This window comes from Pleurodeles waltl, chromosome 1_1, assembly GCF_031143425.1.
Source record: "Pleurodeles waltl isolate 20211129_DDA chromosome 1_1, aPleWal1.hap1.20221129, whole genome shotgun sequence".
NCBI classification, from domain to species: domain Eukaryota; kingdom Metazoa; phylum Chordata; class Amphibia; order Caudata; family Salamandridae; genus Pleurodeles; species Pleurodeles waltl.
The window spans coordinates 790,046,418-790,074,038 of record NC_090436.1 but is presented as its reverse complement, the minus strand read 5'-3'; the positions used below and the strand labels follow the sequence as shown (position 1 = coordinate 790,074,038).

At 44.9% G+C, this 27,621-nt stretch overlaps 1 protein-coding gene across 11 annotated transcripts in view; it reads left to right on the top strand.

Annotated features, from left to right (window-relative positions):
- AOPEP (aminopeptidase O (putative)) overlaps positions 1-27,621 on the top strand; it is a 1,364,679-nt gene that overhangs the window by 576,902 nt on the left and 760,156 nt on the right. For all 11 annotated transcript variants that reach the window (XM_069228080.1, XM_069228005.1, XM_069228042.1 and 8 more), the window contains one exon: positions 15,478-15,667. In XM_069228080.1, coding sequence (XP_069084181.1) covers positions 15,478-15,667 — 190 coding nt within the window. The remainder of the gene's footprint in view (positions 1-15,477; positions 15,668-27,621) is intronic.

Genomic DNA, 27,621 nt, shown 5'->3' with positions numbered 1-27,621 from the left:
ATCACTTTTAGCAGTGACATTTTACACATTTTGCTTGCATGATATTCTTCTAAGATTATATTGTACAAATTGGTTGTTTTAGTTAGCCTTTTCTCAACATATAATCGGGGCATTCCATTTGATAGGAACACAGCACATGATATCCTTGTGCTTGCATTGCCTTTTCAGAGACCACTTATAACATATAGACATATCATTGCATCAGAGCCTGCCTCTAACACAGTGTAGCTTTGATTATATAAACAATGCACTGACCCGAAAGGGCCAGAGGGGTACTCCAGCTGCAACTATCCTGGGATGAATGCTATGTTCGACATGCAGTTCTGCCACTGCTAATCTACCAGCTTCCCAAAAGGATTCCCATTCATACTACAGGTTGACTCTTGACGCTGTTCTACAGGTATGTGGGCTAAGGCTAACCCCTTAGGTTGGGCAAAGGCAGAGGGTACACCCACTACTGCCTCAATGTAGGCTTAGGGTTATGTAGGAATATCTGGAAATCATTTACCATGACTGGATTAATTATTCTCTTTACCATGTATGTAATGCTGATAACATTGCTTTGTTTCATGTGCCTAATTATCGCAGCTCATTCTCTTTATGCAAGACTACGATTGTTTCAATAAATGTATTGAAAACATAGCTCAAATCTCTCTTGTGTTTTCATCTGGGAATGCGTGAGTAATACAAAGAAAGGGTAAGATCTTTTGCCACAACTTCCTTGGGAATCAAAGTGTGATGTTTAGGTTGCCACAATCACCTTACACCCCGGTAAGGTTAGGGGTATAGGAGAGGCACTTTGAGCTAGCTAGGAATTGGGTTGACAGCTTCTGATAGTGTGGATAGACGTAGTCCCTCACATTCTGAAGATCCCTCGCCCTAATACACAGTCCTAATACCTTAGTAAGAAGCGTGTAACAGGGTATAGTAACAGAAGCCCGAGCAGTGGCCCTGGGCTTTTCAAAACTGACCTTTAGTTGTCCAGCCCTCTGAGTAAATGCCGAATAGAATAAAAGGCCAGTCCAGCACTGGCCCTCACACCTCTTCTTTCTGTGAAGTGGACCAGTGAACATCATAGTAGGGTTCCAAGTTAAATATTAGCACACTGTCACACACAATTTGTTCGAAGTGCTCCACATCTCAGAACGTGGAAGGGGAAGGAATAAGAAACTGACTTCAATGCGCATGTGTGGTGCTTGTTGCTGGCTCTGTTCCATGACTTCCAGGCAGTATAAAGTCACTACAGAGTCATACGGTGCCACATGCGGAGCAGCGGGAGCACTAATAAAAAAACTCCACATTCAGGCTGTCGCCTTGGAATATTCCAATGGTGAGGAATCTGCTGTTAGATTGAGTTTCCATCAGAAAGAGCATTACCAAAGGTGAGTAACTTGTTCATCAGCATTTCCTTGCTGGATGTTGTGCAGTGACTCTGTAGCAGAGAATTATCCATCCAGCTCCTCAAACATCTTTTTAAATGTCAGGAAGGTTAAATAATTATCCAGATACTGATATGACTCTGCAACTAATGGAGAGACTGAAGCTAAGACTGCCCTACAAAGACTACCAATAAGGTATCCCACCATGGAGCAGTCAGAAACAAATGGAGCTGGGTGAAAGGTAAAGTGGACCAGAACAGAAGCCATAAAATCCTTGAAGAACACTTACACTAACCACAGGAAGATCACTAGCAGCCAGAGTGTGTATGAGAAAGAAAAACACAGGAAAGCAGGAGCAAGTAACCAGGAGGGAAACCCACTGACACAGTTACCTGAAGCAATTGCACCGCATGGTCCTGAGAGTTCCAGCTCCTTAAAAAGGGTGAAGCAGGAAGTAGGTGAAAGGGGAGGCAGGATGTAACCTATAGGATTTAGTGCACCATGATGTGTTGGGATTTGCCAATGTTACAGACTGTGGAGGTCACCCTCATGATTTGAAAAGAACCAGTTGTGTCACTTCATGCTTCTTCAGGGAAAGTTTGAGTAGGAATCATCTTGTGAAAGAACGATTGCACAAGCAAGGGCTGAAAATGAAATTCAGCCAACGTGTTTTAAACTTGACTAGAGGCAAGGGAACAGCCAATGTGATGTTTATAACTCTTAGTGGTGGAAGAATATAAATATAGTGTCAAGAGTGGCTTCCAGAGTGGCATGTGCATGATGGGACAAACATAGGGGTCTTCCTGTTGAACTGTGCTAAGGGCAGGGAGACTGCTGCTGTTCACAGACCACGCTGGGGTGAGATCAACATTGACTGTACATCCTAACAGCAACATTCAAATACAGAATGAACCATAAACAAAAAGAATGGTGACTGGATATGTGAGAGTTATTGGCCAAAAGCAGTACATCACTTAGAGCCTGATTTAGATATTGTCTGACAAATTACTCCATCACAATGGTGACTGATATCCCGGCTGCCAAAATCTAAATCCCAATATATCCTATGGGATATAGATTTCGGTGGACGGGATATCTGTCACCATTGTGATGGAGTAACTCATCCTCCAATTTCTAAATCAAGCCCTTAGTCTCTGTGACAGATCATTACTTTCCTGAAAATATAGTCTTAATCCCATTGGCAATGGCTGAATGGGAGGCATCTAAGACAGCCATGAGGCATCAGCCGTGTCTAAAATCTCTAGCAAAAGAAAGACAATAATCTGCCATTTAAGAGGACCTTGGGAACACAGAGAAACACTATTTAAGCAACTTCAGAGGCCTTAGGATGCTTTTGCCACCTCTGGAAGTTATATGCACTAGAGGATATTGGTGGCATGGAGGACCTTGCTAGCTTTGTAAGGTATCTACCGGTTTGACCCTTGCTGACTGTCGAGCATGCCATGCTCGACGAGGATTGATGGTTAAGGTGCTGCCAAAGGGACTGAAAAAGTTTAAAGAGGTGGGGTAAGCTACAGGCCCCGGCCAAAATATTTAAACAGTTGTCCATGAGTAAGGGTCAATTGAGTAATTTCTGAGACATTCTCATTGGGAAGAGGGCGTTCTATGTACATGTTTACTATGGTATCATTTCTCTCTCTTGGCTAGGCATGTAGGAATAAATAGCCATGTACGAAGCATTTTTGTGGTTGTAAACTCTCTTAATTTGCGACCACAAAAATGATTGGTTTAGAAATGGATATGGAATTCCTATTAGGAAAGGGGTGTGTTGTAGGTGTCCCTTCCAAACCAAAATTCCTATAATATGTATCAATGGTTTAGGACCAAAATAGCAATCATAGACAATCGAAAAGTTACCAACCCTCAAATTATGGTTTGAGGGTTGCAAAATGGAAGGGGTCCTCTTATGACCGCCTTACCCATGAACGTCAATTCACCAAAAGGCCAGGGATAGTGGAAGTGACATCACATGCCATTTGTCCTTTACGTTCACTCACACGCTTACAGAAATGTACACAATTACACACACACACATACTGTGTCACATAAACACAATTTCACCTGCACACACGCACACAACATAAAATGTTAGAGCATTATTTACTTACATCAGCTACCAGGGAAGATCATATCCCAGCTAATTGTATTCTTTTCATTACATTAATAGTGAATAATATATTATTATTCACTACAAAAATGACAAAAACAATGAGATTGGATCCCCAACCGATGTCCATAAGGGCGAGCTGCCCCTGTGTTCCTAGCACTGATTTTGCCACCTATGAGTCCAGGGGTCACATATGCATTGCCAGGGGTCGCAAGGGGCAAGCCAGGGGGTCAGGTCTATGCCCTTCCCATTTTTGAATGTTAAAATAATGTTTGTAGGAGAGTAGACGGAGGTCAACTGGAAATTACCAACTTTCACAAAACCTTTTTTTTTTTTAAAGTAAAAATGTATTTCTAAATGCAGTCTTGGGTCCTTTAAGGAAAACAGGATGCGTTAAAAATTATTTATTGAAAAGCACTCCCAGGCAGTCACAGGCATGGTGGTCTGCGGACCCCAGCAGACCACCATTCGTGTGATGACCTCCAGTTGGACTGAGTTGCAATTTGTGATCACCCTCATCAAGGTAGGTCAGATTGCCACCCACTCTGAATTAAAAGTTTCAGAACCAACCTATTTGTAAATTGATCAGTTCAGAAAAGTCTTTACTGATCGCAAAAGTACTGATCATAAATTGAGACCGTTATTTTGTAAGCAGTAAATAATATGCCTTGTCTATGTGTTCGTGGGCTAGGACACAAAGGCAACCCCTTAAATGCATACAGTCCTGTGACAGATGGACAGAGAAACAAAAGTAACTATAGAAAACATTTGGGTCTGCTACAACCACTGCCAAGACCTCTTTACCCTTGGCATTTTATGATAACTGCAATCCTTGTAACCTTGCTATACATACCATTAGACCCAGTTGGGACAAAACAGAATGATGAAAATCTAAAAATAATATGTGGACTCCTATAGATGCCAGTTTATCACCTTGTGTCAAAGTGTGATTGCCGTAAACCCCCCGCATTTAAAGGGGTCTGCTTGTTGGTGACCCATAGTTCAACCTTAAGCATGATGACAAGCCTAGCAATCACCACACACTTTCTCACTGCCTTGCGCAGGCCCACAATTTTGATGTGGATTAACAGGTACTGCCTCAACTGTGATAAAACTGGCCTGGGAAATTTTTCTTTCTTCCAAAACCCATGAAAAAAGCTCATAATGTGGGCACACTCTTTGATAATGAGCTATCATTGACCCTGTACAGCACTCTGCTGCCTTTTGGATAGTTTGCACTATACAAATATCACATATATAGATATCAGTTATGGCCCAATTGAAAGCAGTGTCTAAAACTGTCCACATAGGACTCAGCACTCATATAGGTTCTAAAACATAATAAAGAGTTCAAAAAAGTCTGATTCCAAAATTATGGATGGCAGATTCTCAAAGCTTTCTTCTTTGATGAAACAAATAATTTTTTATTCATAAATGTCCATAAAACCATCCTCCTCTGTAGTTCATGAGTGCCGAGTCCTATGTGGATATTGAATTTCCAGGCTTTGTCTTGGGGTTGTGGGGACTAGGAGGGCTGGTCTTCAAGACTCGTGTACAATTTCGATGGGGAAACAAGTTTTTTACTAGAGTGGTAAAGTGCAGCGTTGATCGCCTTGGCCCTACTTTTGATTTCATTGAGTGTCTATAGCTGCGTTTCACCTTTCTTGTTTCCTAAATGAAAGGAAACTGTTCCTGACATTGGCCCATTGCGGTCAGAAAATATTGCTAATCTTGATGAGTCATGTCTGTATTACTGTAATTACCCATAAGTCACAAACAGTTAGGAGCGCACCTGCCTGACATCCCAGCAATTAATCTGCCCCATTGCATCATGGTAGATGTAGTATCTTCAAAAAACGAACTCCATTAATTTTTTAATATTTCACCTTTAAGTAGGTACAGCCTTTACTGTGCATCTCTGGACACATGTGTTTCTGGGTTAGTCCCTTCTTCAGCAGAGAACATATTTGCGGGGTGCTGGGAATGCTGCCATAAATCACCCGGTTTCAGTACCTCTTCCCTGGCCTGCTGGTGCCTGCTCCAGAGCTCGTCAGCCCAATAGCTCAAGGGAGCCTTTAAAGTCACAAACAGTTAGGAGCGCACCTGCCTGACATCCCAGCAATTAATCTGCCCCATTGCATCATGGTAGATGTAGTATCTTCAAAAAACGAACTCCATTAATTTTTAAATATTTCACCTTTAAGTAGGTACAGCCTTTACTGTGCATCTCTGGACACGTGTTTCTGGGTTAATCCCTTCTTCAGCAGAGAACATATTTGCGGGGTGCTGGGAATGCTGCCATAAATCACCCGGTTTCAGTACCTCTTCCCTGGCCTGCTGGTGCCTGCTCCAGAGCTCGTCAGCCCAATAGCTCAAGGGAGCCTTTAAAGTCACAAACAGTTAGGAGCGCACCTGCCTGACATCCCAGCAATTAATCTGCCCCATTGCATCATGGTAGATGTAGTATCTTCAAAAAACGAACTCCATTAATTTTTAAATATTTCACCTTTAAGTAGGTACAGCCTTTACTGTGCATCTCTGGACACATGTGTTTCTGGGTTAGTCCCTTCTTCAGCAGAGAACATATTTGCGGGGTGCTGGGAATGCTGCCATAAATCACCCGGTTTCAGTACCTCTTCCCTGGCCTGCTGGTGCCTGCTCCAGAGCTCGTCAGCCCAATAGCTCAAGGGAGCCTTTAAAGTCACAAACAGTTAGGAGCGCACCTGCCTGCCATCCCAGCAATTAATCTGCCCCATTGCATCATGGTAGATGTAGTATCTTCAAAAAACGAACTCCATTAATTTTTAAATATTTCACCTTTAAGTAGGTACAGCCTTTACTGTGCATCTCTGGACACATGTGTTTCTGGGTTAGTCCCTTCTTCAGCAGAGAACATATTTGCGGGGTGCTGGGAATGCTGCCATAAATCACCCGGTTTCAGTACCTCTTCCCTGGCCTGCTGGTGCCTGCTCCAGAGCTCGTCAGCCCAATAGCTCAAGGGAGCCTTTAAAGTCACAAACAGTTAGGAGCGCACCTGCCTGACATCCCAGCAATTAATCTGCCCCATTGCATCATGGTAGATGTAGTATCTTCAAAAAACGAACTCCATTAATTTTTAAATATTTCACCTTTAAGTAGGTACAGCCTTTACTGTGCATCTCTGGACACATGTGTTTCTGGGTTAGTCCCTTCTTCAGCAGAGAACATATTTGCGGGGTGCTGGGAATGCTGCCATAAATCACCCGGTTTCAGTACCTCTTCCCTGGCCTGCTGGTGCCTGCTCCAGAGCTCGTCAGCCAATAGCTCAAGGGAGCCTTTAAAGTCACAAACAGTTAGGAGCGCACCTGCCTGACATCCCAGCAATTAATCTGCCCCATTGCATCATGGTAGATGTAGTATCTTCAAAAAACTAACTCCATTAATTTTTAAATATTTCACCTTTAAGTAGGTACAGCCTTTACTGTGCATCTCTGGACACATGTGTTTCTGGGTTAGTCCCTTCTTCAGCAGAGAACATATTTGCGGGGTGCTGGGAATGCTGCCATAAATCACCCGGTTTCAGTACCTCTTCCCTGGCCTGCTGGTGCCTGCTCCAGAGCTCGTCAGCCCAATAGCTCAAGGGATCCTTTAAAGTCACAAACAGTTAGGAGCGCACCTGCCTGACATCCCAGCAATTAATCTGCCCCATTGCATCATGGTAGATGTAGTATCTTCAAAAAACGAACTCCATTAATTTTTAAATATTTCACCTTTAAGTAGGTACAGCCTTTACTGTGCATCTCTGGACACATGTGTTTCTGGGTTAGTCCCTTCTTCAGCAGAGAACATATTTGCGGGGTGCTGGGAATGCTGCCATAAATCACCCGGTTTCAGTACCTCTTCCCTGGCCTGCTGGTGCCTGCTCCAGAGCTCGTCAGCCCAATAGCTCAAGGGAGCCTTTAAAGTCACAAACAGTTAGGAGCGCACCTGCCTGCCATCCCAGCAATTAATCTGCCCCATTGCATCATGGTAGATGTAGTATCTTCAAAAAACGAACTCCATTAATTTTTAAATATTTCACCTTTAAGTAGGTACAGCCTTTACTGTGCATCTCTGGACACGTGTTTCTGGGTTAGTCCCTTCTTCAGCAGAGAACATATTTGCGGGGTGCTGGGAAGAAGGGACTAACCCAGAAACACATGTGTCCAGAGATGCACAGTAAAGGCTGTACCTACTTAAAGGTGAAATATTTAAAAATTAATGGAGTTCGTTTTTTGAAGATACTACATCTACCATGATGCAATGGGGCAGATTAATTGCTGGGATGTCAGGCAGGTGCGCTCCTAACTGTTTGTGACTTTAAAGGCTCCCTTGAGCTATTGGGCTGACGAGCTCTGGAGCAGGCACCAGCAGGCCAGGGAAGAGGTACTGAAACCGGGTGATTTATGGCAGCATTCCCAGCACCCCGCAAATATGTTCTCTGCTGAAGAAGGGACTAACCCAGAAACACATGTGTCCAGAGATGCACAGTAAAGGCTGTACCTACTTAAAGGTGAAATATTTAAAAATTAATGGAGTTCGTTTTTTGAAGATACTACATCTACCATGATGCAATGGGGCAGATTAATTGCTGGGATGTCAGGCAGGTGCGCTCCTAACTGTTTGTGACTTTAAAGGCTCCCTTGAGCTATTGGGCTGACGAGCTCTGGAGCAGGCACCAGCAGGCCAGGGAAGAGGTACTGAAACCGGGTGATTTATGGCAGCATTCCCAGCACCCCGCAAATATGTTCTCTGCTGAAGAAGGGACTAACCCAGAAACACATGTGTCCAGAGATGCACAGTAAAGGCTGTACCTACTTAAAGGTGAAATATTTAAAAATTAATGGAGTTCGTTTTTTGAAGATACTACATCTACCATGATGCAATGGGGCAGATTAATTGCTGGGATGTCAGGCAGGTGCGCTCCTAACTGTTTGTGACTTTAAAGGCTCCCTTGAGCTATTGGGCTGACGAGCTCTGGAGCAGGCACCAGCAGGCCAGGGAACAGGTACTGAAACCGGGTGATTTATGGCAGCATTCCCAGCACCCCGCAAATATGTTCTCTGCTGAAGAAGGGACTAACCCAGAAACACATGTGTCCAGAGATGCACAGTAAAGGCTGTACCTACTTAAAGGTGAAATATTTAAAAATTAATGGAGTTCGTTTTTTGAAGATACTACATCTACCATGATGCAATGGGGCAGATTAATTGCTGGGATGTCAGGCAGGTGCGCTCCTAACTGTTTGTAATTACCTTTAAACAAACCTTTTCAATGCTTCTTTCTCAAAATTCAAGATAGTGCAATATCATGTAGCCTGCTTGCTATTAAGCTTGAAACAACATTACAGATCACTCCTGCCTTGAAATCTATGCATTGGTTTCCTGTAAATGTAACAGTGAACTTCTAAGCTCACTAATAAGTACACAACTCCATCTAAATGTGGGAAACTAACAAAACTGTATTGAGCCTGTCAGTTCCAGAAGATCCATACAAAAATTTATTGGGGCAATTGAAAAAGAGATTTACACTTTTAACAATTCACATTAGGGTTTAGGCACCACCTGCGCCAAGGTTTCTGCACCTGCCGCACCATAGCCACCAGAATATTTGCATCTTGGATTACGAAGTTGATCGGTCGGTGTTGAACCATCATGATAATGTCCTGTTCTGCAATACAATATTGGAGGGCCACCTATATGGGCCTGGTGGTGGGAGGACTACAATGGAAATTAGCATCCAGCTCAAGGGAATTCCCAGGATTCCTGCCATGCTGCAGTGATAGAATATGCTTTCTGATTGACCCAGGACAGGTCATTTAATTAAGTAGTCTTTTGTCTGGTCAATTATATGATCTTCGGTGTTATGATGAGAAAAATAATCGTTCCCTATCTAATGAAATGCAATTTTGGTGATAACTGGCACACAGAGTCATAAAGTGGACTACGCTTGATGCTGCCACACTAAATAATAGCTTTCATTATACTGTATTTCCGAGGTCCCATGGTTAAAGCTAAGTCTATGAACTAGACCCACACATTTGGTCAGAGAGGCTGAGCTTTGTGGTTGGCAGGTAATGGTGCTTTGAACTGGCTGCATTGATAAATTCCCGATTGATAGTGGCAAATTTTCAATATTACCATCACTCAGTTGAGAGGTGCAGTATGGGTAGTGACAGGATCAGCTTGCAGATGCTATTTCATATTTCAAAGTGGCAGAATGTCTAAAAGAAGCATGGAGCTGAGTTCCAACAAGCCCAACAGGCAACTCTCAGGATATCTTGGGCACAGTGCCACGATTTGCTGCAGCTCTGCATCATGAGTAGGTTTCAGAAACGTCCTGGAATTTGGAGTCTCATTACATTTCAACATTAGTTTTAAGTACTCAATTACAACTAAACCGTGATTCCTTCTCAATAACCGAGATGCACCCTCATCTTTGGAGTGCTATTATATTTTAACGATTAGAGCTGTTGTGAGTGGCCAATTAAGTGTATTCCTTCATTATAACGTACTGGCCTGTCACAACAAAACGTACTCTTATTCAAAATAAAAAGACCACAGAAATGTGAACTGTCTTGGGGGCAAGAATACTCACCATGACTGTCCTTTTCTCAACCTACCATTCACAATGTTCTGTGTTGGGTGACAAATTCTGCAGTGAGCTAGCCGAGTTGCTCCATCTGCTTCTCAATCCGACAGCATGGCCATTTGTCATTCAACACCAAACTTTGTAACTTTGTGAAGGATTGTTGCTGAAGATTAACTGAAAGGTTTCCTAGAGTTAATCTTACCCTGATGAAGTCCCTTGTAGGGACGAAACACGTTGGCTGGGCTGATTACATGTATGTTATAGCAAAAAGACAGAAGAAAAATTACTGATTTTACTGTTTATAATCAATTATTTTCGATTTTATTTGATTCATCCTAATAGCTGTTATGTTGCCACTACGACACTGTGAACATTTGGGACTTTAGCACAAATATTTGAATTATAATGGAAGCCAGGACTACATTATAGATTGGAGTGCTTCCCCTTATTGTGTTTATCATTCCGGATTATTGAGGAGATTATCTGGCATTTGAACCTCGAGGTTTGAGCACCCATGTTGACTCAACATACTCTTGTGTAGGGATGTATCTCTTACTGTTGACATATATAAAATACTAAAATACAAATATAAAATATTTCGTAATCCAATTTTGATATCTGGTAATATGTTCTGTAGCATGCTTTTGAGCATGATGCAGTTTATTTTAGAAATTGATGCAGATGATTTTTGAGGAATTCATCAGTCTATTTGTAGGATGGCTTTAAGATACACAGAAAGAGGAATGATAGAAACAATTGTTAGATGAGGCATTTAGGGGAATGAAGAGGAATGGGTTAATAGTGCACAGAGAGTTGTGTCAGCTGAGGGCAGGGACTGTGTCTTATTAGTAGCACACTAGTTCAAAAGGCAGGATAAAAATTAAGGTGCATTTGGTGAAAGAGGTTAAGAACTCTCTGGGGCCTGATGATAAAAAAACACAGCTGATATTGTACTGAGGGCTTGGTACTAATGAAAATTTGCAGCAGGTTCTTCTAAGGTGATTGCACCCTTTGGGGATTCACTCTCTTTTCCAAAAAGTATAAGGTAACATTTGAAAGCATCAGGAAAGAGCCCGGACTTGAGAAGCCATTGGGAAGGTTTGATGTTAAGCATTGCCAAGGGCTGTCGTCTAGCTTTAATACAGGGAGTCAGTGACAAGAAAAGCACGGCAGGATTTCCATAGGAGCCTTAGAGAGGGTTAGCACGCCTGCCAAAGGGACACAAAGAACCTTTTCACCTAAGAGAAAAATGGCTCTGTTCACAAAATAGGCTGACAACATGCATTTTTTCTTTAAAAGCAAGCTTGTAATATAGTGTTTATGGAGGGAGATCTACAGGACAAACCCTAATCCGATCTCTCCATTGATGGTAGTGTTTACTGCTTACCGCCCCTCAGAATCCGTTTTAAATTTGTATACTTGTCTGACAAATCTGCACGCAACTTTCAAAAACAAAATACGTCCACTTAAGTTTGATCTTGAAAAGGTGTGTACAGATTGGTTAAGGGGATCCAGGTGTTATATTTTCAAATGACATTTCCATGGAGTATTATTACTAGGGGAAAATGCACACTGCCCTAAAGGCCATAACCCCATCCCAGGTACCTTATGTGCATGAAGAGAATGTGCCTATAGGCCCCGGTGAAGGGGGTAGGGAAACTAGGCACATACCTTGCTCTCAGCAGATCAACAAACAGATGAGTTAGTGGTTTCATCAGCGAGAGAATCGAGTGGAAGAGGTGAACAATAGACAGCTATGGAGGTTCCGAATGGCACTGCCTTGTCCGGTAAATTGGACTTTGGAAGAGAGTTTGCAGTTCTTTTCAATCACAAGTGACTCAATTTGGAAGCCTTCCCTGTCCAGGATGCAAACTCAGTTAAACACCACTCTTGTGACTCACTAGACAGCCCCATGTGCTCATGAATCACATATGTGGTGAATAGCTTTGTCCTGTAAAAGACAATATGACACACATTGTAGCAAAATCTAACTATGGTGCTGGCAAATTTACAAAAGATCAACATAACAAAGCCCAATCAGATGATGATTGAAAGCAAGCTTTCAACTATCAAGTGTTAGATGGGGATGCCTGTTTACCTTGAATTTGCTTTCCTCACTCAGACTTTCAAAACTGAGTCTTAATGTTTTATTGTCCTGTATTGTTTGTTGTGTTAGCAAACCTGTAGCTGTTCGGTTTCCTGCATGTTCAATCAAATGTTGTTTTCATTTTCCTTTTTAGAGACTTCTGGTTTCCAGCTCCTTTTTCGAATTGTATTTCCCAGCCACCTCAACATGTCCTTTTTTAGGTTTCGCTTGCATAGCGCTTGTGTGGTGCTTGCAGAATCTCTTATGTTAAAAAAAATCTTAAAAGGGGTTTAGAGCCCTCCCATTACTTACCTTTACTTACCATTGGCTCGCTCCTGCGTCACTTTACACTTTGGTTCTCACATTGGTTTTGTTTCCTTGCATAGTATTGGTCAGCATCTCCTCTTCACCTCTGTCTTCTCCTGACTTCACAACTTTGCATTTCTCCTGCCATCCTGCTGTGGAACATGGACCAAGTACTGCTTCCAGTGGGCAGTGTCCTTCCACTTTCGGCTCCTGCAGTAAGGCACTTTTTTCCTTGCATAGTATTGGTCAGCATCTCCTCTTCACATCTGACTTCTCCTGACTTCACAACTTTCATTTCTCCTGCCATCCTGCTGTGGAACCTGGACAAGTACTGCTTCCAGCGGGCAGTGTCCTTCCACTTTCGGCTCCTGCAGTAAGGCACTTTAACTTTTCTACACGCAGCCATAGTCATAAGTACTCCTCCTAACTGCTGTGGAAAGCTGCATGCTCTGCTGTGTACCTGGATCTGTGGGCTTTCCACTAGATGCTCCACTAAAGGTAAGCACTGTCATGCCTGTTGTTCCAGGTACATTTTATGGGCGAGCACAAAGCACTCCGTCCCATGCTGTAATCTCTTTTGGGGCTTCTAACCACGACCATTTCACGTCAGTCACTTTCATTGGTTCGTGGGCTTGCCTTTTAAAATCCGCTTGCTTTCATTTGTGAAAGGCATGCATATGTCATGCCTTTTCCGGTGTTTAGCCCACCTACACAGCACTGATAAACTACTGAAACCATTTGAGGCTCGATGTTTTTAGCATGATTTCCGGACTACTTTATCTTTTTATTTTCCACGCAGAGCGAGCGCGCTGGGGTTTACATAGCGCAATCGCCCTTGGTTTTTCCATTTTTAGTTGCAGCGCGATCACGCTGCATTTTACATAGCGCGATCTTGCAGTGTTTTTTTCTTGTAATTTGTGTGGCAAGAAAAGTCCGGTTAAAAGTTTACAATGCTAATAGCTCTAACTCGAGCAAATGCGAGGCCTGTTGCATTGCAAATGCTTGTTAAAAAAGGTTGCCTTGCCCTCCATAAGAGGGCATGGCACTGTAAGATTTTCTTGTCCCCCCCCCATATCTTTATGCAAACCTACAGTGCCTTTCAACCCAATTTTGAAGCTATTCGGGTTCCCTCGAGCTCTTCCTACCAAAACAAATGAAACTCCTGAGGCCTCTTCTTTCTTTTGCATTTTTTTTTTAACAGCACAAATTCCACCCGAAGCTATTAAAGGGTTTTACATGAGCAGCACTTACATTACACAAGGACACATTTTTTGTAGGCACAGGGATATTAAGTGATTTGCACAAAATTACAGGATGTTAAGCCGACGCTGTGACTCGAACCTGGTTCCCCAGCTCTGGAATCAGAATCTCCTGCCGTAATGCCACAACCTCTCCTCTCTGCATTTCACCGGTAGGCTGCAGCGTTTAAAGTTCCGAGCTAATATATTTTTTAAAAGGCTTTGCCTTGCATGCATATTGCAAGCCTTATGCTGAAAGTCACATCTACAGTGGTCTCATGGCAGGCTGTTGGTCTTGTGCGGGTGTTGGGAGGTAGGTGGGGGTGGATGGTTGTCCTCCTGTACTGGTCATTATATTGCAAAGTCAGTGTTACTAAAGCTGTCCCTAGTTTTTTAAACCCTGAAGTCCAGTCAATGCTCCCCACCAAGCAAGAAAAGTAAAAAAAGACTTGGAGTTTATGCAAATAATAAATATTTCGGAAAATGGGTATCACTATGAAACGTTTCTAAAAATTGCTGCAACAATAAATCTTTTTGAAAACTTCATTAAAATATTTGTATGTAAAATAATTATCCAAATCTATTTCCGATGTTTTTTCTCTGACTTCTTACTAAGTGTCAATGTTAAACTAGTTATGCCCTGTTTCTCCCACTTTGCTTCCATGACCGCTTGAGGCAAACCAGCTGCATTCCTGGTACGCCGTGACCCCCTGCACTTATCCAGTACATCTTCCCTAGTGCTTTGCAACAGGTACTCTGCTCCCATACTGGTTTTTGTGCAGCATACGCTCGTGGCCAGGAACATGGAATGGAGGACCAGCATTCAGGGGTTAAGGAAAAAGAGACAGGTACTCAACATGTTACTGGTTAGAGGACTATGCAGAAACTTATCAACAGACCACAACATGAAGAACAGGAAGTCCTGTTCTTTCGCAGAGAATCTTGGGAACCAAGTCAATCCCACTTGAAGAGTTTTGCAATCTAACATGGTATCCAAGTATTTCCAGCCCTCGAGTGATTTTGTAGTACAAAGGACAACCTTTCCTTCCTTTCCTAGGTGAATGCATCTCAAGGCTACTTGTACGATAAAAAGAAAAGGTGAGAGATTGGGAAAATACATGGAGCCTCGATGAGTGACAATGTATTGTATATTTACCTTGGGATGCTAATGTCTCCGAGGCTAGTGAACCCGGTTCATTTGATGTGATCCTGTTTCTTTTTGTTCTTAAGTTAACCGTAAGGATCTTTCTATTTTTCTTTAGTTTGTTATTTTCTACCTCAAGTTCATACAGCTTGGAGCTTTCTGGCCCTCGGGTCCCTCTGATATTTTTTCTAAAACCTGCTGCTTTAGTTAATATTTTTAAATCTGTTGGGATCCTGTTGCTTGATTATAATCTGTGAATTTCATCTCCGTACTGGGGGCACCACTCTCCGGCAGCTCTAGACAGCTCAAGTCTTGCTTGTTTTCTCTTGATCATTGGGATGCTGCTGGAGCAATTTGATGGAAAAGTTACTGACGATTAACTATTATTATTTCTTTATCTCTGCACAATCTGTTTGAATGTTGTCTGCATTTATCAGTAATGATATGGCCCTTTAAAATGATTTGTAGATTTCGAGCTGCTTTTTTGTAAAGTGCTTTTAATACTTTTGTTTATGTTAGATTCTAGGGAACAGTAAGCAGTACATGCATAGTGTTCATAGTTTGTTTCATTCTTATCTACCTAACAGCCCACACATCATCTTCCTGTCGCAAAGTGTATTATCTGGAAAAGGAAATCTGTGTGGAACACGCATGTGCCATGAAATCGCCCATGCTTGGTTTGGGTTGGCTATTGGTGCGCGTGATTGGACTGAAGAATGGCTCAGTGAAGGTTTTGCCACACATTTGGAAGATGCATTTTGGGTGAAAGTGCAAAAGGTAAGAGTTAATAACTTCTTTGTACCTAAATGTCTGATAATTTGTGTCTGACACTTTCTAAACCAACATTCCTGATGGCACCTCCTTGTGGACTGTACTACACAAGTATTCCGAGCCTCATAATAGGCAAACAAAGGAAAATGGCAGTAATTATGTTACATCGTTTTTATATAGCACGTGTTTGCCAGTTACTTGGCTCCTTTGTACTTTTGCTTGCAGATCTTGGTGTCTGTGTCGTGGGTTTACCAATCTAGAGTCATCCATGGCAACAGTGGTCGAAGTGGGCGGGATCGGAGGGGCACGAAGTGCCCATACTTCTATGATGTATGAAACACTGTTCCTCTGCTTTTTAAAAAAAGACAACCGTCTGTGGACAGTCAATACCAACAGTTTAAATGCCCAGATGAAGTGTCATTCTCTGAGTCGTCGTGCGGTGAAACCAAAGCCAGGCAGGCAGCTAAACAAGCCTTCCTGCCAGGATGCCTGGTTGCCTGAAAGAAATGCAAATGTGCCGTACAAGTTATTCTGCAAATGTAAAGGATGCTTTGGAGCTGGTACTGGCTTTAATTGACCTATTCGTATTAAGCTTTATGATGACAATTGTATTCTTTGTGAGTGGTTGTGCAAAGGGTTAATAACTAGCATGTCAAGTACATGCTTTTAATTGTAATTGTATTTATATCACACTTACTACACCTGGAGGTGTTGAAGGGACAATAAAGTAAATAATTGCACTATGTACACTCAGTATTACTAAAATCTATATTTTGGAAACACCATTTTATCTTAAACATTTTGTAGCAGCCTATCTTATACTGCGTGTAATGTACGTTTCAAATAATGAATTACATATTCACAGTGCTTTCTGTTACAGGCTGTGACCCTTGTAGCACTAAAAATGCACAATTGTACTTTTCTCCACTGCACCGATCAAGACTTAATTCTGTGGCTCTCTGGTTACACACAGACCTCTGCAGTGCATTAACTAATAGAGGTTTCATTATGTACTATAGTGCATTTACCATTAAGTAACGACTTTAAAAAAAAATATTAATTTAAGTTCCATGTTATTTTATATGTAGCTACCTGACGGTGAAAGACCAAAAAAAAGTACAGAATATTTTATTATTTTATTATTTAGCCCCACCTTTGACCCCACCCCCACTGCATGCAGCATCACAGTTCCTATAATTGTTTTATGCACTTCGACTGCTGCATGACACTGTCCAGGGACTGGCAAGGTCTGTAACTTCTGTAACGCACACCTGCTTGGCTAAACTAAAAGCACTGCTGCAAGTTGCAACAAGTCTGAAAGCACATCACTTCACTCCTGAGTCCTGAGACACTTCCACAGCCAGGACCTGTCATGGAGCTTTCAAGGCCAAAGGCAAAAATGCCCAAATAGGCCCCACCTCATGTCCCCCAACCCCCACACTTTCTGTCCACCTGCACACCCAGACACACCAGCACATCTATTGATTATTTACTTAACATATGTACTGTAGCTTTAACTATTTTTTCCCTGTTACGTATTTCCATATTTTTCCTACATAGAAAGAGGCCCCCTGGAAGTAATTCATCCAGGCTGGGATAGAAGGTCTGCGCCATTCCAAACCTCATCCACCATCACACCTTAGGTTCAGAGCTGTCCTCTCTTTGGCAACAGGCAGATATAGCATGCTCCTTATCTACCTAAGCTTTTCAAGGCTTTGTTCTTGAAACTGTAGCTTTCAGGCTCATTAACCTGTCCCATGACAACGGTAAAGTCTGGGCCCTGGGAGTATTTCACCAGGTTGTGGCACAGGGGTAAAGGGACTTTGTTTTTGATGGTGGGCATAAGAAGGGAAGATGAACCACCTCCCTTGTCTGTGAGAAATGTTCATCCTTTGACCTGCATTTTAACAGTGGTTGCTTATGCTGCAAGGGGTATCAAACAGTGAAAAATAAGGAACAAATTCAGAGGAAATGTGTCTTCTGTAATCTTCATGATTATTCTTTATTATTTGTTTCTTGTTTGACACACTTGCTCAAGTCAGGGGGAATATATGGACCTATAGATAAGTAGCAGTGTAAAATTTAGTTTTTTTTAAAAAGGGGTTCTCAGTGACACCAGATAGATAGTCACAACTGCTGACTTTGAAACGGGATCAGGTTCGAGTCTTGGCATCAGCTGAACATCCTATGATTTTTGGGCAAATCACTTAGTATCCGTGTGCCTAAAGAAAAATGAACCTAACGTTGTGTAATGTAACTGGGGCACATGTAAAGCTTTCTAATACCTTCAGGGCGAGTTCACACTATATAAAACTGCAAAAAATATATATGTGTGTATATATATAGGCAACAAGCGATAAGCTGTTATTGTCTATTCCATCATTCGAAACCTTGAGGTGAAAAATATCCCTGTTGTTCATTGTTACCAATCTACAATGTTATGTTATGTATGCCCCCAAATCAACTGTCTCTGCTTTCAGAAGCAGAGGAGTAATTGGGAGATATTCAGAACGTGACCGTTCTTCTGCTGCCCAAAGTAACAAAAAATAGCTTCACTCGTGCCAGCGACCTCCACCAACTGCATTTACCACCCACCCTCTGCTAAAAATTAAATATGTTCTTGTATCTTGATACACACTGACACCACCCGCTTTTACACCACTTCCTCCCGGCCAAATCTAAAACAAAGAACCTGGCCTATTGTCACCCTACTTCACCACACTCAGTATTTACTAACTCCATCACACAATTGAAATGAAGCCTGGTGTCCAGCCTCATGCCCATACCACACACCCTTAAACTTCCCCTCACCCAAATATTAAAAGAAACAGACATTGGCTGCCCGTCTTCTGCCTTTGTATATACTTGTTTTGTTTTGTCATTGTTCTTGAAAATCTTTATTGTTTTTTTTGTAAACAAAGTTTATTGCAATTTCGATCAACCAATGATTAGGTAAACATAGTATAAGAGAATATACAGTGACCTACATAGACTCTGAGATCAAGAGCTTTTTCAATCTACACATCTCTGCACTAACAGCAATCTGATGTTGCAACAACTACCCTACCCCCCATCCCTCAACCTCCCCAACAGTGCCCCACCCCCCAGTGATGGTACTGGTAGCTTATCTGGACAGTTGTATTGTATGTAGGTGTACTATGAAGGAGTCAACCCTCCACTCACAGTGTGAGAGTGTTTACCCCGTCTAGGCCAACCGTAGGAGCCTGCCCCGGGGTCATCTGTACTGGCACCAATGGATTGGGACTATTGGTAACTTCTCAAAACATCCAAACATCATTCAATCAGGGGACTGGACCTAATCGGCATTCCTCCTTAAAGGAGTCTAATATCGCGTCCCAACCTTGCGCCACCTCCAGGGGCCGCCAACCCCTTCTGGCCTCGCTATGTAAAACAGCGCTCTCACACCCAGCCCACCTAGTTAATTCTCTGGTCCATAGGGACAGTCTCGGCCCTACTGGATTCTTCCAGGACATCGCTATTTCCCTCTTGGCCAGTACGTAGGCCAAGTCCCGGAACCTGTTGGTTATTTTGTACTTAGCCGTGCGTGGAAACCAGCCAAGCAGACAATGCCCTATTGTGCAAGGGACTTCTCTTCCTATCGCTCCAGCCACCAGACGGCTCACCTCCGCCCAATACACCTCCGCCGTAGGGCAGCTCCAGAACATATGCCTAAATTCTGCCTTCTCTAGTCCGCACCTCGGGCAATTTACTCCTTCCACTTCAAAGTACCTGCTGATCCGTTCAGGGGTTAGTTATGCCCTATGAAGTACATAAAAATTAATCAGCTTAAATCTGGCATTGCGAGTCATTTTGGGGAAGCCCCCCAGAATACGCTCCCAGTCCACATCGGATATAGTTGTGCCCAGGTCTACTTCCCATGACGATTTGAGTTGAGTCAAAGGTATGTTCCTATCCGCTTGAACCCTGCTGTAGAGATTAGAAACTGCCTTAAAGGTGCCAGACGAAGTCGCCAAATATGTACAGGTTGTTTGTGTAGTGAGCTCTCCTGTCCGTGTCAGCCAGTGTTTCCTGATACTAGCCACTACTGAGCCATACAATAAGAAGTGACCTCCTTGTAGACCGAATTGTGTCCGAAGGACTTCAAACGGCATCAGTGCCCCCTCCTTAAATAGTGCTCCTATCGTCTGTATCCCGGACTCCACCCAGGACTGGAGTCCTCCCCAGTCACCCCGATGGGGCAAAGCTCTTAGGGACAAGAGGGGTAGGTCAGGGGAGTAAGGGGCCTTTACTTTAAGTTTACGCAAAAAGCTCCTCCAACAGCGCGCAAGGACTTTAAATTCAAGGGAATCATGCGTCCCAGTAACCGGACACCCCAACAACAGTTCGTATAATCTAGTCTCTGGGGGAGTAAATGCCTTTACCCCCAACCCTGTTGCTGCTCTGTTGGCTATCCATTGCGCCAACCATTGGAATTGCGCTGCCAAGTAGTAAGCCTCAAAGTCCGGGACTGCTAGGCCTCCGTCTGTGGACCGCCTCTGAAGTTTGGCCAGAGCCACTCGCTTCCGTCCACCCCCCCAGATAAAGGCTATGACCATGGATTCTAGTTCTGCAAATATGGCCTTAGGAATCCATACCGGCAGGACCGTGAAGTGATACAGAAGGCGAGGCAACACCACCATTTTAAGGATGGCTACCCTCCCCGCTACAGATAGAGGTAAGGTTTGCCAGAAAGCCATGTTGGAACGGAGGGAACGCAATGAGCCTCCAATATTGCTGTCTATTATATCCTTTGGGTCATGGAAAATCTTGACCCCCAAGTATGAGAGGCATCTTGGAACCCACTGGACATTTCCCAACTCTAATGGAGGGGCTACAGTAGCGTTCAACGGAAACAGGCCGGTCTTGCCCCAATTCACCCGAAGACCAGAAAGCTCACCAAACTGCGAAAGTAACTGCTGGGTCCGGGAAAGGTCTCTGTGTACATCGTCCAAGAAGATCAATAGATCATCCGCATACAACGCTATTTGATGTCTCTTGCCCCCTGCCACTATGCCGGGACCCCCCCCACCACCGCGCGCTGCGGCCGCTAATGGCTCTATAGCCAGTGCAAATAGCAGCGGCGATACGGGACACCCCTGTCTGGTACCCCGCTCAACGACATAAGGTCTGGATATTATCCGTCCTGTCCGTACCCTAGCAGTGGGCTCAGTATACAACAATCTGACCCAGGCAATGTATTCAGGTCCGAAACGAAGGCGGGACATCACTGTATAAAGGAAGGCCCACTCCAAGCTATCAAAGGCCTTTTCTATATCGACTGCGAGCACTCCAGGGGCTGGGCTAGACGATTTTCGATCGTTCATGACCGCTATAAATCTGCGTATGTTATCCGCTGTGTTGCGCCCCGGGATGAACCCTGCCTGGTCAGTATGTATTAGTGTTGCCATGTGGGGGAGGAGCCTAGAGGCCAGAACCTTGCTGAGGATCTTGTAATCCAGGTTCAGCATGGATAAAGGTCTGTATGCCCCAGCTTCCGCAGGATTTTTCCCAGGTTTAAGCAAGGGCACTATTACCGCCTCCCTCGCTGTTGCCGGTAAAATTCCTCGGTCTCTGGCGGATTGATATAGAATCTCAAGCCTAGGAGCTAACAAATCTATATACGTGGCATAGAATTCGATAGGGAGACCATCTGTCCCCGGAGTCTTTCCCCTCGATAGTTCTCTAATGGCCCTCCGAATCTCTGGTTGTGTAATGGCTCCCTCAAGTTGTGTCGCAACATCTGGTGGTAGTGTCTGCAACTGCAGACTAGATACATAACTATCGGTGGAGTTACCGACAGGACGAAGAGTGCTTTTATATAATCGTTCGTAAAAGGACATGAGGTGAGAGTTAATTTGCTCCTGCCCGTGAAGGGGATCTCCACTCTCCGATATCATTTCCAGGATAGGGGATGTTTTATGCGTTTGCGATATTACCCAAGCTAACATCCGACCCGCTTTGTCTCTCTCCCCGTGTGCTTGTGTAATATAGTTTTGGTAGTCAAAGCATCGAAGACGCTCCACACAGTCAGCGACCGTTGCTCTAAGCTCTAAGATAGTAGGTTGAAGGAGCGGACTTTCAGGCCTTTTTTTCTCCATCTCTCGCAGCTCACTCTCCGCTTGTTCAGTGTCCCTAAGTAGAGTCCTTCGGACCCCTACCGCTCCCGCAATACAGCGCCCACGCACCACCACTTTAAAAGCGTCCCATTCAATCAAGGGGTTATTGGTCGAAGCCTCGTTATCTACAAAGTAGTGAGTAATATGTTGTCTTAGCTCCTCCCGAAAGGGTACGTCTTCTAGGGACTCAGTCTTCAGCCGCCAGGTGGGGATGCGAGAGGGGGGCGAACCCCAGCGTGACTCTAGTAATAGAGGGTTATGATCAGAGATTGTGCGGGTCAGGTATTCAACATTATGCACCTGAGGGAAAATGTCTGGGGAGCAGAAAAACACATCCAAGCGGACATGGAGCTCATGCCGGGGGGAGAAGAAGGAATAGTCTCTGGTCTCTGGGTGTACTCGTCTCCAGATATCCACCAGCCCCCAACTCGCCTGCCAGGAGGAGAATAGCCCTGCTACTCTCATCAGAGGGGAATCATGTAACGGAGGGTGGGAGCGATCCCTGGAGGGATCGGCCACACAATTAAAGTCGCCCCCCATCACTAGGGGGAACTGCAAATAGGTGGCCAGGAGGCCCGATAAGCGTGTAAAGAACTCACCCTGGTCCCAGTTCGGGGCATAGACATTGATCAACGCTAGATCTCTTCCCTCCAATCGACCCCGGATTGCTACAAAACGTCCCTCTGGGTCTATGAGCGTGTCTAATAATTGGAATGGAACCCCGGCTCTGATCCATATCAAGGCACCCCTGGCGAATGCGGAATAAGAGGTATAGTATGCCTGGCCCCTCCACCTTTTCTGTAGTGCTAGCCCTTCAGCCTGGGTTAAATGTGTTTCTTGGAGCAACGCAATCTGAATCCCCCTCCGCTGTAAATGTGAGAATACCTTATATCTCTTAGACATTGTGTGCATGCCCCGTACATTCCATGAGAGAAATTTATAAGTGCCTAACGACGCCATAACTGTGTTTCAATCCCCATCTGTGACATACCCCATGCAGGGCTAGCATATACCACGAAGATCCCTACTCTCACATTATATAACATCAGCAGATCAGTGTTAAACATCCACCACTCATCACTCCCCCTAAACAATCCCCAACAATTAACATCCCAACTCCCCTTCCCCGGGACAAAAGTTTGAACTACTCTCATCCAAACTTCGCGAAATGTCAACTAGATTATCGAAAGTGGGGTAACTCCTAGATCACAAAAGGAGTGGGCCATCGCCCTAATCCCCACTACCGGATTGCAAGATATAGTAGTACTTGTGGACCCCGGTCTCATCCATCTGGTGGGTGCGACCGCCATAGTGACAGCTAGTACGCCCTCCTCATCGGCCACCATGGTGCCTGCCAGGGGAGGTTCTCATTACCAGGACAACTGGCTCAAGTGTAGTTCGATGGGAAGACTTTCATATGATACAGTCAGAAGTGCCCGGTGTTATGGCCGGGCCCGATCTGTCGGATACTTGGGAAGTCTCGGATTCATGGTCCGAATCAGATGGTTCACAGTCCGCAGCAGTCTGTACTTGGGATCCGCGATCAGAGCCGCTCAATGAAGCTGCTGCCTCCATGGCTTTTAGTCTCTCAGTTTGCATCTCCACAGGTGAGGGACTATTTACTATACGGGCCGTGTTACGTTTAGCCCCTCTCCTCCGTCCATGCTCAGGGCCCTGTGCCGGAGGACCATTCCCCTCATGTGGAAGCAGATCAATCCATTGCCATACCTCCTCCGCCGTAGTGAAAAACTGTGTACTGTCTTTGGTCACTACCCTAAGCTTCGCCGGGAACAGCATGCCATATTGTAGACCCAATTGACGCAGTTTCTGTTTTGCAGCTCTGAAGGTGGCCCGTTGTTTCTGTACTTCCCGGGAGAAGTCTGGGAAGATACGAACCGTGTGATTGTCCATTGTGCGGTCCCCTTTGGCCCTGCTTTGATGCAACAGGTAATCCCTATCCCGGTAATGAAGAAGCCTGGCTATTATAGGTCGCGGGGGGGCTCCCAGAGGGGGAGGACGCGACGGAACTCTATGTGCCCTCTCGATCGCAAAAAAAAGGAGAAAGTCCGTCGCCCGCTAAGTCCTCCCGGAGCCACCGCTTGAGGAACTCCGCCAGGCCAGTTTGTGGAACACTTTCAGGCATACCAATCACCCGTATGTTATTGCGACGCGATCTATTTTCGGCGTCTTCGGCCCTTAATTCCAGGGCCTTGATCCTGGTCTCCAGCTGCTGTGTAGACTTAGTGGCATCTTTGACCTCTGGAAGGAGCTCTTTAAGTTGTCTGTCGGAGGTGGACACCTTTTCGGCTAGGCGGCGGTGATCATCTCGCAGTACTGTGAGATCTGTGGCCAAAGCGTCGATTTTCCCCTCCAGTGCTACACGGGAAGCCGTTATAGCTTGTAGGACATCTTGAAGTGTGGGGTCGTCACGGCCCTCTCCTGAAGCGTCATTCCTGGGTTCAGGCGGGACTGCCTGTGCCTCAGCTGGGGACCCACCTTTTTGTTCTATGTCCCTCCGGCGACCGACTTTACCCATTTTCTGGGGTATGGCTCCAACTCCGTCTGATCGGTGGGCTCTGGACCCCTACTCTCCCACCACCGCGCTGTATACTGCACTGCCAGAGGGATCGCCGAACTTTTTATTAGAGACTTGCTGTTTCTGGCGCTCGGTACACGTGTAAGAGGATTATCGCCTTCCAGAGCCAGCCGCACTCCGCACTCTAGGCCGCTAAGAACCCCTGAGGTACTCCACACACCAGGTAGATAGGACACTCTCTCTCCTCCCAGTCAGGGTGTGGACCCGTCGAGCCAAAAAGCCTTGCCGTTCGTGGAGGGTGCCTTCAAGCATGCATGACTCCCATCCAGTGTCTGGGGGCCCCCTGCACTCTCCTGTATGTAGCACTGCGCATCTAGGGGGACCCCCGAAGAGGGGGGCCGCATGCACCGTGTCCCAGTGCAGGCCAGGTTCGCCCCATCAAGTCGCCGACTTCGCCCTCCTCGTTCCAGCTCACCTGAGGCGGTCCATGGGGTCAAGCCTCCCAGAAGTACCCCCCGGCGCTGTAGTGTAGACTGCGATCAGACGTCCTCAGAGGGGAGCTGCCAAAGGAGCTCTGGGGGAACCCCGGAATTATCGCCTGTCACCTTGATCCACTCGGTCCTTCCCTCGGGTGTCGGTCGCCATGTTGTGTGTGCTCCGCGGTCCTTATCCGAGCACAGACGCCGCGCTGGGTCCCACTGTTCGTCGGTGTGGGACCCCAGAGGGAACCACCAGGACCACTTGTACTTCCTGTCTCCCAGAGGGGTGAGCGGGAAAGGAGCAGGGAATTGCTTTAGTGGCTCTTCTGCCACCGGGGACGCCGTTCAGATCGCGGCCGCCATCTTTTTTTTTTCCCCGCGGCACTCCGTCGGCCGCCAATTCGGCCCGAAACTCTCTTCACTCCGGGACCGAACCCCTCAAAATAAGCCTCGGGACCCCTGCGCATATTCCGCCGGGCAATGGAGCGTTTTGGGGGTCCACTGCCTTTCAGGCTGGACCGGAGTGGGAATCGCTGGCAGGAGCCTCACGGAGAGGCTTCCTCTGCCATCGGCGTCAGGCCACGTCCCTTCTTGAATATCTTTATTACAGTACAGGAGCGAGGAGCACCACCAGAACGGAAGTGTTTGCAACGCAAAGAACAGAAGACCAACTGTGCTTATATACTGACAAGCAAGAAGACACCATCTTGAATTGAGAAAAGCCACATTAGTGTGAATGGGAAAACAGCCATGGTGTAAAAGAGGAAGCAAAGCATGCAGGGAAGGAAACACAGACTCCTGGTAAGAAGAAGAAGATATGACTAAAAGGGAAACCACAAAGAAAGAGAAAACAAGAAGAAAGAAAAAAGGCAGAAAAAATAGGTAAGATATTATAAGGGCAAAAGGTGGGCGCAGCGCAAAGCAGCGCCCAAAGCAAAATGTACAGATCGGGCTGCGAACTGAAAAATAGGCAGTGGCCCAAAACGTGACCTGCAGCAGAAACGGCCATCTGGGACATGGACTGCCAATCTGACCGTGGCCAGCAAGTGGGGCGCCGCAGGTCTTCGCAGCGTCACAGTAGGTCCCCTCCCCGAAGCCCCAGGCTTGTCTGGAAAATGCTGAAAAAATGTACGGACCAAGCGAGGAGCATGGACAGAGGAGGCATCCTCCCGTGAACATTCACTAATGGGATAGTCCTTCCAGCAAATCAAAAACTGGAGGCGATTCCGAAAAATGAGCAAATTGCATATCTCTTGTACTTCATACTTAGGATGACCATCAACCAAAAGAGGAGGAGGACAATGGGCAGTTCTCTTGTAGGGATCCGGAACAAAAGGCTTGAGTTGGGATACATGAAAAACAGGATGCACTTTCCAAGTCAGTGGCAGACGAAGTCGAACAGAGACTGGATTTATCACATGCAAAACTCGAAAAGGCCCATAGTAACGAGGTTTGAACTCATTCTGGGATAAGTGAAAAGGCAGAAATTTAGAAGAAAGCCAGACCTTGTCCCCGGGCTGAAAAGATGGAGCAGAATTACGCTGAGTATCAGCTACCTTCTTCATATAACGTTTTGTGGCCAAGAGATTGCCACAAATCAGGTTCTGGACCTGATGGAGATTACAAACAAATGAGGTAACTGAAGGAACAGGGGAGTCCTTAGGAGTGACATTAGGAAAAGCAGTAGGGTGAAAACCATAAGTGCAAAAGAAAGGTAAAGACTTAGTTGCACTGGGCTGTATTATTATAGGAAAACTCAGCCAATGGTAGATAAGAAGACCAATTATTTTGAGTCGCATTACAAAAAACAGCGCAAATATTGTTGGAGTCCTTGATTTAAGCGTTCTGTTTGACAATTGGTCTGAGGATAGAATCCGGAAGATAGGGCCGCATCAATGTGGAAAAATTTACAAAACTCTCTCCAAAAATGGGATACATATTGAGGTCCCCGATCAGAAATAATTACTTGAGGAAGGCCATGTAATCAAAATATATCTTGTAGAAAGACTTGACTCATTTCTTTAGCAGTGGGTAATTTATTGAGGGCTGCAAAATGAGCCATCTTAGTAAAGAAGTCCACTGTAACCATTATGACCTGATAACCTGCAGAAGATGGCAAAGAACATATCAAATCTGTGGTTAGCATGTGCCATGGACGGATGGTACTGGTAAGGGCATAAATAAACCAGCTGGCTTAGTCCGAGGTATTTTAGTTTGAGCACACATTGGGCAAGATCTTACATGTGGTTCGGCATCAGACATTAACGTGGGCCACCAAAAAGAGCCAAGGAGTAGTTCCTGTGCGTTCTTAATTCCGCAATGTCCAGCAATAGGAGAGTCATGACACATTTGCAAAGCTTCTGTCTGTACTTTCTTAGTAGGCAAAATATGGTGTTTTTATGAAAGTCATACTCCTGATGCTTCTGTAAGTGGGGACTTAAAGCGTTCCATTCTTCCATGGGTAACTTCTGATACTCGGTCTTCACCCGGTCAAGAAAAGACTGAACTAGTCCCACAGTTCAACATGGCTCAATGATGTGTGGAGAAATAGAAATGGTGCACTCCGGATATCAGCGGGATAAAGCATCTGCCACAATATTTTCGGATCCAGGAATGTAATTAACAATGAAATCGTATTGACTAAAAAAGAAAGCCCACCTGGCTTGACGACAATTCCGGCATTGAAAACTGCAGAGGCATTGTAGATTGAGATGATCAATTCTCACTTCAAAAGCCTCCTGAGAACCCATTAGGAAATTCCTCCATTCCTTGCAGGCATCCTTTAATGGCAGTAATTCTCTTTCCAAT